Here is a 16,503-nt window from a genome sequence, read left to right as displayed (position 1 = left end):
TCATTCGCTCTTGAATAAATTTAATCATATTAAGAAAGTTATTGCCAATAGTAATTTATTATTTATCCAGAAATTACCCTTCTTTCATATATTAATTCTTCTTTTGAGTTTCGCTATTGGAACCAATTTTTACACTGAAGATTTTTATATATTTATCACAAATTAACCCTCCTATTAATTCTTCTATTTTTTTCCCTAAATATGATGTAACCATTATTATAGGTATGAAAACTGTTGATTTTAAATTTCAATAAATTTCTCCTTCTTTTATGCATAGGCTGTTCTTTGGAGCTATATTTTTTAAGTATTTTTGTATACAACTGACAAAAGGGCGGCAATCGATAACATTGATTTGCTCAAATTATCAGCGAAAAGAGAAATCGATTACTGCAGTTACTTTGGTGGGTTGTGCTACTTTTCCTCGAATGTCGTTTCCCCGAATGCCATTTCCCGAATATCCCGTTTCCTCGACTAACCCACTCCCCCGGAAAATTTTTAGCATCCATAATTGTCGTAACTATATACATTTCAGGGGGGTGAACGAACTGACCATCTAATATGCACCCTTCTTTATTTAATTGGCGGTTCTTTCGAGTTTTACCGTCTTCAGCGTTTTTGCCAACATGTGTATAGCCGAGAATGACAGAATACTTCCTTCTTTTGACTGTTTATCGTTCTTTCTCGTCACCACTTTTCGGGGGAACCAGTCATTGTCGCAATAATTTTTGGCGTCAATTCTTGTATTGGTTTAATTGTAAAATTTAAAAGACACGGACACCGTCTTCAGCCATTTAGCTGCACAGACTGTAACTTAACACTAGACAACGGAACGGACAAGCATGCTCCAATGGTACTGCCGAGAAACATTCCTCACGAAAAGTTTCAATGGCTGCAGCGGGAATCGAACCCACACCCCATGACACGTTGCACTCATTGCCTGACGACACTAACCGCACGGCCACGAAGCCCACAATTGTAAAATTTGCTTTCTTTTAAAAATAGGCTGTTCTTTATGTTTATACTGTTATAAATTTTATTATTTAGTAAAGCTAATTGTGAACCATTTTTATTATCAATTCTTGCCAGATGTGTTGTTAGAATTATAATTATTTCAGAACCTGCCAATATTCAATATATACTTTTTTGGGGCAAACGCGTGATCTTCTTACGAGATATGCTGGAAAATATATTATTTCAATCACAAATTTTCCCTTTTCTCGATAATAGACGGTGTTTTGATGTACACTTCCAAAATTAGAATTTATATTGAACCGTTGAAAAGTTTTGCCACAAATATTTTCTTTTAAAAATGTGTTGTTCATTTGAGCTGTGATGTGAAAAGATTTTTTTTGCGTTAGTCTGAAACATTTTAAACGAAAAATAATCTGCTCTCGTATAAAGGCTATTTTTGCATTAAGTCGCATTAATAGATCTTTTGATTGATTTATTTAGTAATGCTCTATAATGTCACAACAATTTTTGAAATTCTTAGCTCGGATAATCTCTGAACGAACACCACGCTTGTTTAGAACCTACCAAAATTTTTTGCTGTGAGCTCGGTGGTGTTGATCCCGGTAAAAGCTTAAAAAATGCCGATATTTATATCAAGTCAATCATTATGCCAAACGGCCATTATGCCAAATGACCATTATGCCAAACGGCCATTATGCCAAACGACTTTATGCCAAACGGCTTTATGCCAAACGACTTTATGCCAAACGACTTTATGCCAAACGGGGTACAATCGTTTTCCGGCATTCTTGCAACAAGCTCTGCCCAGCATATCCTTCCAGCTTTGGCCACCTTCTGGATACTGGGCGAGCTCGTGATTCATCCTTCGCCACTATAAACCGATTTCCTGCACGCCGCTGAAGGTCGTCCTAAGCACCCGGCGTGCTAAAACCCCATCAAGAGCTTGCATAGTCCACGTTTCATGCCCGTAGAGGACTACGGGTCTGATGAGCGGTGCGGGCATGAATCTTTTTTGACCGCAGTTTCCTCTGGAGCCCATAGTAGGCATGACTTCCACAGATGATGCGCCTTCGTATTTCACGACTAACGTTGCTGTCAGCCGTCAGGATCCAAGGTAGACGAACTCTTCAACCATCTTGAAAGAATTCCCGTCTATGAGCCTATGCATGCTATAAAACGTTTGACTTTTATTGTGCGCCCTGTTTTAAAGTTGCCCGTGAGAGAAAACGAGACAGCACCAGCACACGGCGCATAGTAAAGTCAAAAGAACAAAAGAATGGCACATACAGAGGCTCATCGTGACACTGCCCTGTCACGCTCATTTCCGCCTACCAACACGTACAGTCACCCCACAGTTATGGATAGCACACAGATATGGATCAATGTTGGATTTGATGGAGAATATCTCATCAAATAGAATTGAAATTACGCAGAACACATTTTATCTACGTAAACATAAATCTGTACAGCATCGCAATCAATTGTTATTTACTTAAACATGTTTTTTCGTCTGTAGGAACTACAATGTCAACCATATTCCTAGAAGTGTTGATCCATAACTGTGGGGCATTGAAAACAATACCACAGTTATGGATCAGAGATAAGACGATTCCGAAATATACATCAAAACGTATGCTTTCACCAACACATCATTTAATTACCGCCCAGAAAAATTGCTGTTATAGTGCTCTGATCCATAATATGAGTCGATTTGATCCATAACAAGGATTCTTCTCACCCACTGATCCACATCTGTGGGATGGACAACGTTGGAAATTTCTATCGAAATTCACACTTTTTCGTAATAAATCACGGGTTTTAAGGGGTATTCTCAAAAACCACTATATTCTTCACTGTCTGGGAGGTAATTTTGTTTTGTACAACGTCACCATAATTTTTAATCATATTTTGTTCTGAAAAATGACCCTTAGTTGATCCATAACTGTGGGTTGACTGTAATTTGTTTTCGACGCATTCACCATCAGTCCGATTCTTGTTGCTTCGCGTTTCAGGCGGGTATAGAAATCTGCCACCGTTTAAAATTTTCTTCCAATAATATCCATTTCGTCCGCGAAGCAGACAAATTGTCCGGATCTCATGAAAATTGTGTCTATGTAGACTGTTAAGTCCAGCTATTCGCATGACACCTTCAAGCGCAATATTGAACAGCAGGCACGAAAGTCCATCCCCTCGTTGTAGTCTTCGGCGAGATTCGAACGAACTGGAGTGTTGCCCCGAGATCTTCACGCAGTTTTACACATCGTACATCATTGCTTTAATCAATCTTATGAGCTTCCCGGGAAAGCTGTTCTCATCCATGATCTTCCATAGCTCTACACGGTCAATACCGTCGTATACCGCTTTGAAATCGACGAACAGATGGTGCGTAGGGCAGGTAGAGTACCAGTACCAGGGTACCGTAATCCGGGGGCAAATTGATCACTGGAGTGAATTTGATCAGGTCGGTACCAAAAAACATATCCATGGATTCGATGCTGAAGGTTCCATTGGCACAACAGACATTCCATGTTTTCTAGTTTGTAGATGTCTTATGATGATTTTGAACTATTTCATTTTTATTAGGGACAGTTTTGCATAGAAATAAGGCGGCATCCACAAATTACGTAACGCTCTAGGGGGAGGGGGGGAGTAGGCTCAAGCGTTACGGCTCATACAAAAATTTAAAAATTTTCATACAAAAAGCGCAACGGAGGGGGGGGGGGGTAAAAATTTCCAATTTTAGCGTTACGTAATAAATGGACGCTGCCTAATCACAGTTTTTAAAGGTGTAAGCAATACAGTTGGAAATGTCTGTGCCAAACAATCCACTGGTGCAGTGCCTACATGTTAACTTTGAGTGTTTAAAATGATGTGTAAGCTTAAGTATGAACTACTAAACTTATTGTTGATATCATACAGCATAGCAAATATAGTTTTTGCTCATAAAAACGTTTAAACTCGAATAATGTGCTAATTTCAATGGAAATTGCCTACATTTAGGCGAATTAGGCAGATTTTCAAAGTTTAATTTTTATTATTATTATTATTATTATTGATTTATTTTCATCTGACTATTGTCTACATGAAATTGGGACTTAACTAAAAATCGTTTTGACGCCTGATGCGTGACGTAAATCGCAGGGAAGATTCACCAAACTCGTGTAAGCCTTCAACCAGAGACAAATAGAGACCTCCATGTCCCTTGCAATTTCCCAAAATTTTATGGCTCATAAGGTAATCTAGAATGCCGTGAAAAGTGTACTGCGATCTGTCAAACTTGGGTACCTTTTGCATTACCGAGGGACCAAATGCAGTACTAGAAGTGGTACCCAATCTGAACCCGAGTGGGACGGACCTGCTTCAACACTAGAGAAGATGCGGATCATTTCAGTCATAGGCTCGTGGTAACCGAAAGCTGTTCGATGGAACCTTGGTTGGAGTAAAGCAGTGCCGCGTAACATTCTTGGAGCTACACGAATATTCAAAACAGCAAGAAGTCTGGAACAGTCCACTTCTCCGTTCAGTAGTTTCGCGATAAAAGCAGCTTGTTGAGTCTTGCGCCGCCGGTCTAGAGAGTCCAAATCAAGCAGTTTACATCGATTAGCATATGGTGGCAGGTTCCGTGGATCACGCCAGGGTAGGTTCCTTAATGCCACACGAATGAATCTCCGTTGGACGCTTTCCATTCTAAGACTCCACTATAGCTGATGGGGAGCCCACACCAAAGCAGCACATTCCAAAATTGGCCGTACTAAGGAGCAATAGAGTGCTTTTAGGCGATACGGGTCTGTGAAGTCTCGGGAAATCTTAGATATAAATCCAAGCTGGCGATTTGCTTTGGCAATTACATTCGAGCGATGTAGGTTGAATGTCAACTTAGGATCCATCAACACACCCAAATCGTTGAATTCATCCGTTCTATTTAGAACCGAACCATCGATGACGTAGTCTTGGATGAGTGGCCTAGTAGTGCGGAAGTAGGACATCACCATACATTTAGGAACACTTACAGTTAGTTTGTTACGATGACACCAATCAACAAATATATCCAATATAGACTGTAGTCGGGAGCAATCATCGATGGAGTGTATGGTGGCGTACAATTTCAAATCGTCAGCATAGGAAAGTCCACAGCCGGATCCCAGAAGGACCATCACATCGTTGAAGAATAGAAGGAAAAGCAGCGGACCCAGGTTGCTTCCTTGAGGAACTCCGGATGAGCTCACGAAGCACGAAGAAGTGTTTGAATCGAGCTTTACGCGAAGCGATCTTTCTCTCATGTAGAAGGAAAACCATGATGATAATCGACTCGAAGCACCAAGCTTGGCAAGCTTTGCCAGTAAGATATCGTGGTTAATGGAGTCGAATGCCGCTTTGAGGTCAGTGTAAATAACGTCGATTTGGGCTCCGTTCTCCAACTGTTCAAAACAGGTCGTGGTGAAGTCTAGCAAGTTCGTGGTTACCGAACGCCCCGGCATAAAGCCATGTTGATCGGCAGAAATGTAGCATTTGGCCTGCTCTAGAATAACGTGACTGATGATCATTTCAAACAATTTTGATGCGGCAGAGAGATTAGTAATTCCTCGATAATTCTTAACATCACGCTTATCGCCCTTTTTGTGAACTGGAACCATGAACGATTGCTTCCAAATCCTAGGAAAACGTGCATCGTCAAACGATTGGTTGAATATTTTGCACAGTGGTTCAGCTAACGCATCAGTACAACGACAAAACACAGCAGTAGGGATTCCGTCAGGGCCCGGCGAGAAAGAGCATTTCAACTTTTTGGCAGCTTCCGTAATCATATTCGGTGTAATGCGGAATGTATCCAAATCCAACAGGTTGCTTGGTACGTCCGTAATTGCAGCATCCACCTCAGAAGGCGTGACAGATTCAGTAGAAAACACGGATGAGAAATGAGCTGCAAAAAGTTCGCATTTTTTCGTTGAATTAGAAGCTTCCACACCGTCAAGATACACACTCGTAGGAATGGGCGTACTCTTCCATTTGGAATTAACGAAGTTCCAGAATCTTTTTGGGTTACGCCGTAAGTTACAAAACGATTCAGCCATTTCATCGGCGTTTAACTCAGCCAAAATGTTGCTCCAGTCCAGCTCGGCGAGAAAAACTGAAAGGGCGTCGAAGTCAATCTTGTTGAAATCTAATGATAAATCGCTGGTCACGTTTCCGCCAGTTGAGTCGTTCAGAGAAACGTTGATTGACGGTAGAGATATCTCGAGCGGCGGGTGATGAAGATCTACAGGAACAAGCGGTGAAGCGGGGACCAAAACCACGGGTAACAAGTCCGGTGATCCGAATACGAGGTCAAGTGTGCGTCCCAAATAGTTGCGTTCAGTATTCGCTTGACAAAGATTCAAAAAATCCATACCGTCGATCAGCACCGTACTAGTGGTCGTCAGTGTGATAGAGTTCGCTGGTCGTAGTTCGTCGTCATTTCGAGTCCATAGTAATTTCGGTTGATTATAATCCCCACATACCAGTACATGATCGTGAACAGAGCATAAGCTACATAGCTCACCGATGGATTCCACGTGATCGTTGAATGCACTCACATCCTTACTTTTGTCGGGGGGGGGGGGGGGGGATATAAACGGCGCACAATTGAAGCCGCTTGGAGCCAACTGCTACCGACGCGCAAACTTGCTCCAGGAATACGCCGTTGATAGTATCGATAATCGTGCTGTTGAAACGTCGATGGACAGCAATGAGAACGCCTCCAAAAGTAGATTTATTGCTGTTTCTCGCACTTCGGTCGCAGCGATACACATTGTAGTTGTCCCCGAACAGCTGTATTGAGTTGATACTTTCGTTGAGTCCAGTTTCGATGAGAATAATGACGTCATAGTTGCACTCGATGGTATTGCAAAACAATGTGTCAATTTTGGTGCGCAATCCTCGAACATTCTGGTAATACACCCAGAGATGGCGGTTATCGACGTTCAGATTCTGCAATGGAGAGGCATTAGGTACGGAAGAAACTGGAGAATGGTTAAGATACTCGCCTCTGGTGGAAACCCTAGGGTTTCCACCATCCACGTGAGATCGCGTAATACAGTTTTCGTTCATGGAGACAACCCTAGAGTCACCACCATCCACAGGAAAAAGCATCAATTTGAATTTGCCGTGACCATGTCGCAATCCTTGGTCGAAATCCGGTTTTTTGACATATCGATGAATTCCCGGAACAGTAATCCACTGGGCCAGGTGGAAGCATCAAGCGCACGGTCCTTTGTTGATGGGTCCAGACCAAGTTTGTACGACACGAAAGACAATTTGGTCACATCCGCACCCCTGGGAACTAAACGTACAACATCGGCAGGAGCAGCCAACTTGAGGCAACGAGATGCAATCTTCTGGACATCGTCAGCGGTTACTTGCGGATGTAATCCAGACAGGTACAGCCAGAACTTTGGCGGAGGAGCTTCTGGTGTTAAACACGGCACAGACAAGTCACTGAGATCGATAGAATTGGTTCCACGATCAGGCGCCGCGGGTATTGGTTGATCATCGTTGCCACGACGGCGCTTCACACCTAGACGCGGCCAGATTTCCTTAGTGCGAACTGTACGATCAGCAGGAACAGTATTATTTAAGCAACGATCGACTTTTTGGCAAACAGTATCCACCAACTTAGTCAACTTTTGCACTTGAATTTGCAGATCATCAGGCGGAGGTATGTTAGACTCTTGCATATCGGTGATGTACGATTTTATACTCCTCCCGTTTAGTTCCTCCCGGCAGCTCGGACACATAAATAATGCCTTTCCTTGTGAGAAAAGATCTCTACTCGGTCGACTGAGGTTGAATCCACAGCACTGCGGACCAATGTGGAAGTAAACATCACAAAATCCACAGCGCAACGGCTCGATCTCATTCACTTCCAGCTGACATGCGCCGCATTGTTTCTTCTCCATACTGATGTAGAACAAAACAGCCACTCGCAGCAATAAACAATAAACTCACGGCATTTCTGGAGGATTTGCCGAACGGAAAAAATTTTGTCCGTTGTCGAGCGGCCATCGATGAAACCGGCTTGAAAACTTGGCACGAACTCGTTTGCTATAGGTGATAAACGGTGGAAGATAACCTGGGATAGCACTTTGTAGGCGCGTTAAGGACACTGATTGCACGAGTTCTGTTTGATCTTTCGACCTTGACGCTTGCTTTTGCCGGAGCGAGCGACGAGGGCAGGATCAAACATGTCGCGCGTCGATCTCGTAAGTGAAAAAGTGGCGTGATCGGGGAGTTCGGTTGGAGTAAGTTAAAAAGTGCCGCGATCGGTTCGTTCTTTTTGATCTTTCGACGACCTTGACGCTTGCTCCTGGGCAGTGCGTCAAGAAAGCCCGAGCTGTCGTCCGTGTTTTTTTTCGGGTCGCGCGCCTATTTTTTTTCTGAGTGCTAGCCGAGCAAACGAGTGAAGCTGAAAGTGGATTGTGGCTGCTCAGTCAAGGATAACGGATCAATTGGTGAGCTCGTTTCATGCTACTATTTCTAATCTATAAAAAATGTATGACTGCACATTTAATCGTTACAATGGTGGGATGTAAATATGATGTTTCAACAAACTATGGATGGTTCGTCACTGTGAGTGTCGACACAAACTCTGATTCATGATTTATTTATGTTTAACATTTTTTTTTCAGAACACCCCTTATATACCTTTATTATTGTAATTAAAAAAACTTTGAATGGTTCGACACTACAAGTGTAGACTTGCGAAAGGTTCACTTTATTCAACAAACTTTGGATGGTTCGCCACTGTAAGTGTCGGCATAAGAATAAGAGTGTTCTATGATGTCCCAACCAATTGAGTCTTTTGTTTCTTTTCAAATGAGTAAAATATAATTACACATGCTTTCGTACTGACAGCTGTAGGAATGTTACATTTAGGTATTTGTTTAACAAACTTTGAATTGTTCGTCACCTCAAGTGTCGGCATAATTTTCCTCTACATAGAAATTATATGAACAATTATATTTACGGTTCTCCGACATTACCCGGAAAACCATTATCCGGAATGCAATTTACCGGAAGACCATTAACCGGAAAACCATTTACCGGAATGAATCATTTACCGGAAAACCATTATCCGGAAGGACCATTTACCGGAAAATTATTTCTCTATTTCTCGCCTTTTTAATTAACCGTTATGCTGTCATTCAGGTCAGTATTTTGACTTGAAATATTTAAAATGAATGGACAGAAATGGACAGGGGATGTTCTTCCTTCAAAATGCATAAGCATCGAAGAGAAGTCTTCATACTTGATGATGTCAATATGCACCATCTTCATATATTTGCATTTCAAATATGATTCACCCTTCTTTTAAAAATAAGCTGTTCTTTCAATTTATCTTTGCAGCTTGTCTTGGCTGAACTGGCTAAATTTGGTTACACTTATGTTACTTTAGTTTTGACATTCGAACGTCGGTTCTTCATGTTTCCAAATGGTAATTAATAAGCAATGATTAGAATTTTTAACACGATTAGTTGTGCTACTTTTCGCCGAGTGTAAATTCACCGAATGTCGTTTCTTTAAACGTCAATCCTCCGTAAATCCCTTTTTCTAGAATGACTCATTTCGGGTCATCTGATATTCACCCTTCTTTATTTGGTTGGCGGTTCTTTCGAGTTCCACCGATCTCGGCATTTTTGGCAAAATGTGTTTAGTCGAAAATGACCAAATATCTTCTTTTTTTGATTGCTTACTGTTCTTTCTAGTATATTATCCTGGCATTGGATTCGGGGTACAGACATTCAGAGTTATGGAATTCGTATAAAAATAGCACAATCAAGCAAATTTAAAGGAAAAGTAGATCTATTAAGGTTCAATATTTCGGTATCCAGAGATGGACGTCACAATGGCGTATAGTGTCCCTACTCTCGATCACCAAGGCACTCTAAGTTTCGTCTTGATTTTATAGAATTCCTCAAACCATAAAGGTTCCCTTAAATCAAGGCGATTTTTTTACGGTGACAGCGACATGCACATGCGCTGTATGCACAGTTTGATGAGCGTGTCTAAACCACAGAGACGTAATTTCGCAGCGATTTTCTTCGTGTCGATCTAGATGGTTCCATATAAGAGTGCTTGCAGCGACTCAACAACGAAATCGCGTCAATTTTTTGACGATTTCACCTTAAAAAATCGTGTTGATTTGGGGGAGCCTTAGAGCTAAAATGAGAATTGCACTGTTGTATGTCACTTCCCTCGCAAGATTAGTGTATTTTTTTTATACAATATTTAAATTGGATTCTCAGCTGTGATTTGAAGGGAATGAGAAAATCATCATGAATCCAAACATTTTCAAATGCTGAGATGTTTCATTTACTTCAATTCAACCAACCTTAATCGTTAGGCGATTTTTTAGATTTATATTGACCTCGTTAATATTTGATATCATATATACATAACGAAAATAATTCTGTTCATGCTTTTTATCCTTGCCTGTAATGTTTAGTTTTATAGCCTAAATTTGAAAATATAGTTTTGCGATCTTTAGGGAGCCGGATCCTATTCTTGGCATTTGTGATTCACTTCGGCAGTGGGGTTTTTGAAAGCTACTTAGCTCATATTTGGCCACAATGTGCGTCGTACTGTAGTGCTTCTTTTTTGCAAAATTTCAGATAATTCGGCCGAGAAAAACCTGTGGAAGTGCCCAAGTAGCTCTGCACCCTAACAGGCGATTCTTTTCTAATAAAATCTCAAATAAATGACATGTGCAATTAAATTTTGGAATCGTAATATTCGGTGCGACAAAGTGAAACTATTCAAAAAGATCAAGCTGTGAGGTTTATAGAATTGAATACCGCCGTTTCAAAATGATTTCAGGTTGGCAAATTTGACGACTTTTCAGAGCTAGAGTACTTACATACTTGTCGAACTATGTACGAATGCAAAAGTGGTCGATTAACATAGGATCTCAGCTATTAACTATAGAAATGCTACTAGAATAGCCCAGTAGACTCGAAACGCCGGCAAGAAGAAAACCATATTTGGTCCATAGCTGTTTGAAGATATCCTTTGGAAAAAGTGTTTATGTCCATGGTTAGAGTGACATAATTTGTGCTGAGCATCATCGAAAGAGAATAAAAATTGTATAAAAATGTACTGAAAAAGGTCGTCGAAAATGGAAGATTTGGCTTTCCGGGTAATGGTGCATTCCGGTAAATGTTACATTCCGGTAAATGGTTTTTCCGGGTAATGGTACATTCCGGTAAGTGGTATTCCGGTAAATTGCATTCCGGGTAATGTTATTCCGGGTAATGGTATAGAATCTATATTTACGTATAAGCATGTATATATCTCACAAATCATTGTTTATCATGGTCTAATCGCTTATCAAAGTGAATCCTTTGACCCAACGATCCTCCCCATTAACAAACATCCCTCCCAGTAACCTTTGTGGAGATGCAGAGGCAAACACGGTCTCCAAATAGCAAAGGTTACACACTAACATTCCTTCCCTCAATCCCACCGGACTGCAAGGACGTGGCCGGCGCCGTTATTGACCTTGTATAAATAGAGGCACTTAATTATGCACACTGAAGAAGATTATGGCCAATCCCAGCTGAACTTCTAGTTGATTCTTTGTGCATTTTCACTGACTTCGGTCAATCACGGAATAGCAACCATTGATATGTGTAGTCAGTCTAAGCTAAGCTAAGCTAAGCTAAGCGTTAAGGACACTGATTGCACGATAGTTTTCACACTCCAGTTTGTCGCCATTTTTGTAGATGGGGCATATAACGCCATGCTTCCACTCCTTCGGTAGCTGTTCCGTCTCCCAGATTCTGACTATCAGCCGATACAGACAAGTGACCAATTCTCCGGGCCCATCTTGATGAGTTTCCACTGTCCGCAGTTCTGACGTAGCAATCACCTTCGCTATCTTGACATTCTGTGCCTGTGTTCTCTGCACCATTCAGGTGTTCATTGTAGTGTTGCTTCCACTTTTCGATCACCTCGCGCCCGTCCGTCAAAATGCTTCCATCTTAATCCGTGCACATTTAAAATCGCGACACGAAGGCTTTGCGGCATGCGTTGAGCTTCTGATAGAACTTCCGCGTTTCTTGAGAACGTTACAGAAACTCCATGTTTTGGCATTCCACCTCTTCCAGGCGGCGCTTTTTGTCCCGGAATAGGCGGATATGCTGTTTACACTTCAATCTGTATCGTTCCACGTTTTGCCGCGTGCGATGATGCAGCATTGCAGCCCGCGCTGCATTTTTCTCCTCCAAAACCGCCTGGCACTCCTCGGTGAACCAATCGTTTCTTGAACTCCGTTCCACGTATCCGACAATACTTTCGGCAGCGTTGGCTGTCCCCCAGCAGCCTTCAAGAGGCGCCCCATCGAGCTCGCCCTAATCCAGCAACGCTGCCTGCAGATGCTGCGAGTACGCATTGCATTGGCAACGTCTGATTGTTTCAGTCGCACTAGATTGTACCGAAACGGGCGACGTTGCCGTAAATCTTTGATGACGTCATTATGTATGATTGATTTTTGGGTGCAGATTTGCTTAAAATTCCTGTAATTTGTCTTTATCAAATATAAATGCGAAATGTCCAAAGACCTTATAATTTATTACCCTTTTCTCTTTTTTCCCAGGCACCGCTTCCCTTCGAACCATGGCACGGAGAGCGACCGGCCATCGTCGACGCTCCACTCTGTACCCAGCGCGACCCCTACCGCCGCGATGAAGAGATCTCCGGCGTCGAGGACTGTCTGCAGTTGAACGTCTACGTTCCGGAGCGACCCCAAAGCGACGGGCCACTTCCGGTGATGGTGTTCTTCCACGGTGGTGGATGGCAGTGCGGTTCGGGTACCAGAGGTTTTTACGGGCCGGACTTCCTGCTAGACCACGACGTGATCTACATCGGAGCCAACTTCCGATTGGGTCCGCTCGGATTTCTGAGCACCGAGCAGGAGGACTGCCCAGGTAACAATGGTCTCAAGGATCAAAATCTGGTGCTGAGGTGGATTCGGGAAAATGTTGCTTCGTTCGGTGGCGATCCGGGATTGGTGACAGTGTTTGGGGAGAGTGCAGGAGGAGCTAGTGGAACCTATCACATGATGTCGCCACTGTCGAAGGGATTGTTCCATCGCGTCATTTCGCAGTCCGGGGTGAATCTGGATTCCTGGGCACAGCCGACCCATAAGGGAGTGGCTCGGAAGCGCTCCATACAGCTGGGAGAAATGCTGGGCTGTCAGCAGGGACGGGATGGGCGATTCAAGGAAATGATGGACTGCTTACGGAAGGTTTCCGCTGAGAACGTTACGAAGGCGTTCTATGGATTCTTTGTAAGTGAAACGAAAAAAATTACGAAATTATCAGATCAATTTGAATTTTCGCTTTTAGGAATGGGACACTGATCCGATGATTCCGTTCCCGCCAGTTGTGGAACCGGATCTTCCAGGGGCATTTATTACTAAGCATCCACGAGATGAGTACGAGCCGCATGCTATGGGATTGCCGTGGATGACTGGGTTGACGATGGACGAGGGTGCCCTGAAAAGTGCTTGTAAGTATATAGGATAGTTTTCGCCGTCAATGCTCAGAGTCTTTAGTTCTAATGTGCACGGATCTTGTAACGAAAAAACTTGCTTGATATTGATTGCTTCGTTGTGATGCTTTCAATATTTTGATTGAGTTCTGCAAAGATAGTCTCAAATATTCATTTTTATAAATGCGTTATCAGAAAACTATTGTCCACCAACAAATCAGGCATCTAGGAATTTATCGAAGATTTTATCCTGAAATCATTAAAAGTATTGGTCGAGAATTTGCAACGAATCTTCTTATTCTTAACATTACGTCCTCACTGGGACAGAACCTGCATCTCAGCTTAGTGTTCACAGGAAATTATTGAGAGCTTTCTTTGCCAAAGTTGCCATTTTCGCATTCGTATATCGTGTGGCAGGTGCGATGATACTCTATGTCCAGGGAAGTCAAGGAAATTTCCATTACAAAAAGATCCTAGACCGACCGGGAATCGAATCCAGACAACTTCGGCATGGCTTTGCTTTGTAGCCGCGGTCTCTAACCACTCGGCTAAGGAAGGCCCCAAAGGGCTCCTGTACATATAAGTTATAAATACATAAAGTAAGCAAGTATGCATTCAAAATTTTAATTGCTTTCTTACAGCTCTCATTAATCTCCCGGAGCTTCGTGCCAGCCTGAATCACCACTGGGATGGAGCGCTGCCGTTATCGCTGTACTATGACCACCACGAAGATGCCCGCAAACAGCAGGAAATCACCGAAGCAATCAACAAATTTTACTTCAACGACCGCAAGCTGGTCAAGGAGACGGAGCAGAACCTGACCAATGTAAGCCAGAGCGGGGATAAGGCCCACTTTGCCCATAAAGTAGTTCTTTTTATGGCTTTCAACCGCTTTCGTTGACGTGTATCAAAGTCTAAGGGCAAGCGATTTAATTATTTTCGTTGTGATCTCATACTATTTGCCCAGCTTTACTCCGATGCATGGTTCCTAGCCGGGATGGACGAGTATTTGCGTATCCGTTTAACAAAGAGCAAAGCCATCGGCACCGTTGGACCAACCTATGTGTATCTGTTTGCTCAGCGAACGGCCGCCAGCTTTACGGAGATTTTCGAAGGAGGCAAGGAAAACTATTACGGTGGGTTATGTTTTCACTTTCGTTTCATTACAGAGTGCAACATTTTTAAGGTCATCGAATTTAAACGAAATTTTGACTTCAGATCCTGAAAACTCACACCCATACTACAAAAATCCTATTCAGGTTGTGAAAGTTTAGTTCGAAATTTGGAGTTACGCCTTTTTTATTTTTAGCCTAAATTTTCTTTAGTAAGGCCGAATCTCCAGAAATTTTGAGAGTTTCTCAATGCAACCTTCGGACGAAATATTCTTCACAAAAAATACACAACTTTTGTGAACTTACTGTGACGGTGTTCTAATTTTTTTCTAACTGTTCTAGCTCTTAATAGGATTTGCTAGAATGAGTACTTTCAGGATCTGAAGTCAGAATTTTGTTCACATTTTGTGTGTTACACTGTGCCGGAAAATTTACGTTTCATTTTTTCCCTCCCAACAAGGTGTCTGCCACGCCGAGGAGCTGCAGTTCCTTTTCCCCATTGCCAAGGATTTGTTCGTGACGGCCGTGCCGACGCCAGAGGAGCTACAGGTGCGGAAGGTCATCACCAAGCTGTGGGTTAATTTCGCCCGGTTTGGCAATCCAACTCCACCCGGTGGGGAAGGTTTGCTGCCTGAGTGGCCCTCAACGGACGGATTTCCGCTGACGTATCTGCGGATAGGAAGCCCACACGCTGACGGGGAGCCACTGTTTGCGGTGGAAAGTGGTCTTTTTGAGGAGCGATCTGGTTTCTGGCGGAAACTGCAAGCACATCATCCGTCGGACGGATTGCCGAAAGATGAGCTGTAACGGGAGGGGGTTTCGTTTGGGGAATAGTTTTATGGAAATTACGAAGAATGTTTTTATAGACCATATAAAGAAGTTATGTTTCATTTGTGAGAAAGCTCCATACAATCAAAGATTAATGGTTTAGCGTAGGATAGGGCAGAAGTGATTGTGGGAAATGGGATTTCTGCTCTCGGGTGATGATTTATCCGACCATTGAGATGCGCCGATGCGTCCAATGGCTAGCCGAAGAAAAGGGAAAAGTCATGGCCTACCATGCGCGGATTGACAATTGACTTTACAATAATTCTAGCGTTACCTGCCGTCCGTAGCACAATATAGTATACACTCTAAATACAATGTATACAATTAATTCACTCCACACATTCCCCTTCTTCTCTAAACAAAAAATCAGAAAAAAAGATCCTGTACCTACTATGGAGTTCATATTTTGTATTTAATTTTCATCCATACATCCAACCATCCGATTATCTCGTAGTTATAATAAACAATTCGTACAAATTATTGCAATCGAAATATTGTTTAATCTTGCTAATTATTCAGCAGCCGCATTGTACAAAACAAGTAAAAACACGTTTTCTATTCACAGCATCAGTGTAGCGTTTCTGGTGATGGCGTGGCAACCCGGGGGTAACATAAGCGTGAATTTTGTACTGTGAGTTCAGCAGTTAGTTTTTTTAGACATTTATTTAATCGCATACTATATAAATAGATTCAGACAAGAAATCAGAGTAAAGAAAATTCAATTCAAACGTTTGACGATTTAGCAACACATTTTTTCATTCATTTCTTTCTTACAATCAAGTAGCAAGTTCAGTTAGGAATAGCACCTATCAAATTAAAACGATTGAATGTCAACTAAATGGAATCTGTTTCGAATGATTGCGTACGCCAACCAGCTCTCGGATCAGTATCGATTTAAATTGTACCCAATGATGAATCAATGTTGGATATACATCAGACTGATACAGATGTTTTTACATGCCCATTCGAAAGATACATGTTACTTGTCAGTCCTTGATGGCTTTCGACAGATGTAAACGATATTTCAGATAAATACTCAAACGCTTTTCAGTAGACAATACATTCT

The 16,503-nt window shown here is 42.2% G+C and overlaps 1 protein-coding gene across 1 annotated transcript in view; it reads left to right on the top strand.

The window, feature by feature from the left end:
• LOC5576941 (venom carboxylesterase-6) overlaps nt 1–15,485 on the top strand; it is a 56,449-nt gene extending 40,964 nt beyond the window's left edge. The window contains exons 2-6 of the mRNA XM_001662973.3: nt 12,602–13,294; nt 13,353–13,515; nt 14,139–14,323; nt 14,465–14,633; nt 15,070–15,485. Coding sequence (XP_001663023.1) covers nt 12,602–13,294; nt 13,353–13,515; nt 14,139–14,323; nt 14,465–14,633; nt 15,070–15,416 — 1,557 coding nt within the window. The 3' untranslated portion in view covers nt 15,417–15,485. The remainder of the gene's footprint in view (nt 1–12,601; nt 13,295–13,352; nt 13,516–14,138; nt 14,324–14,464; nt 14,634–15,069) is intronic.
• Nucleotides 15,486–16,503: the final 1,018 nt, after the last annotated feature.

This window comes from Aedes aegypti, chromosome 3 (genome assembly GCF_002204515.2).
Source record: "Aedes aegypti strain LVP_AGWG chromosome 3, AaegL5.0 Primary Assembly, whole genome shotgun sequence".
NCBI lineage: Eukaryota > Metazoa > Arthropoda > Insecta > Diptera > Culicidae > Aedes > Aedes aegypti.
This window is presented reverse-complemented; position numbering and strand designations above follow the sequence as displayed.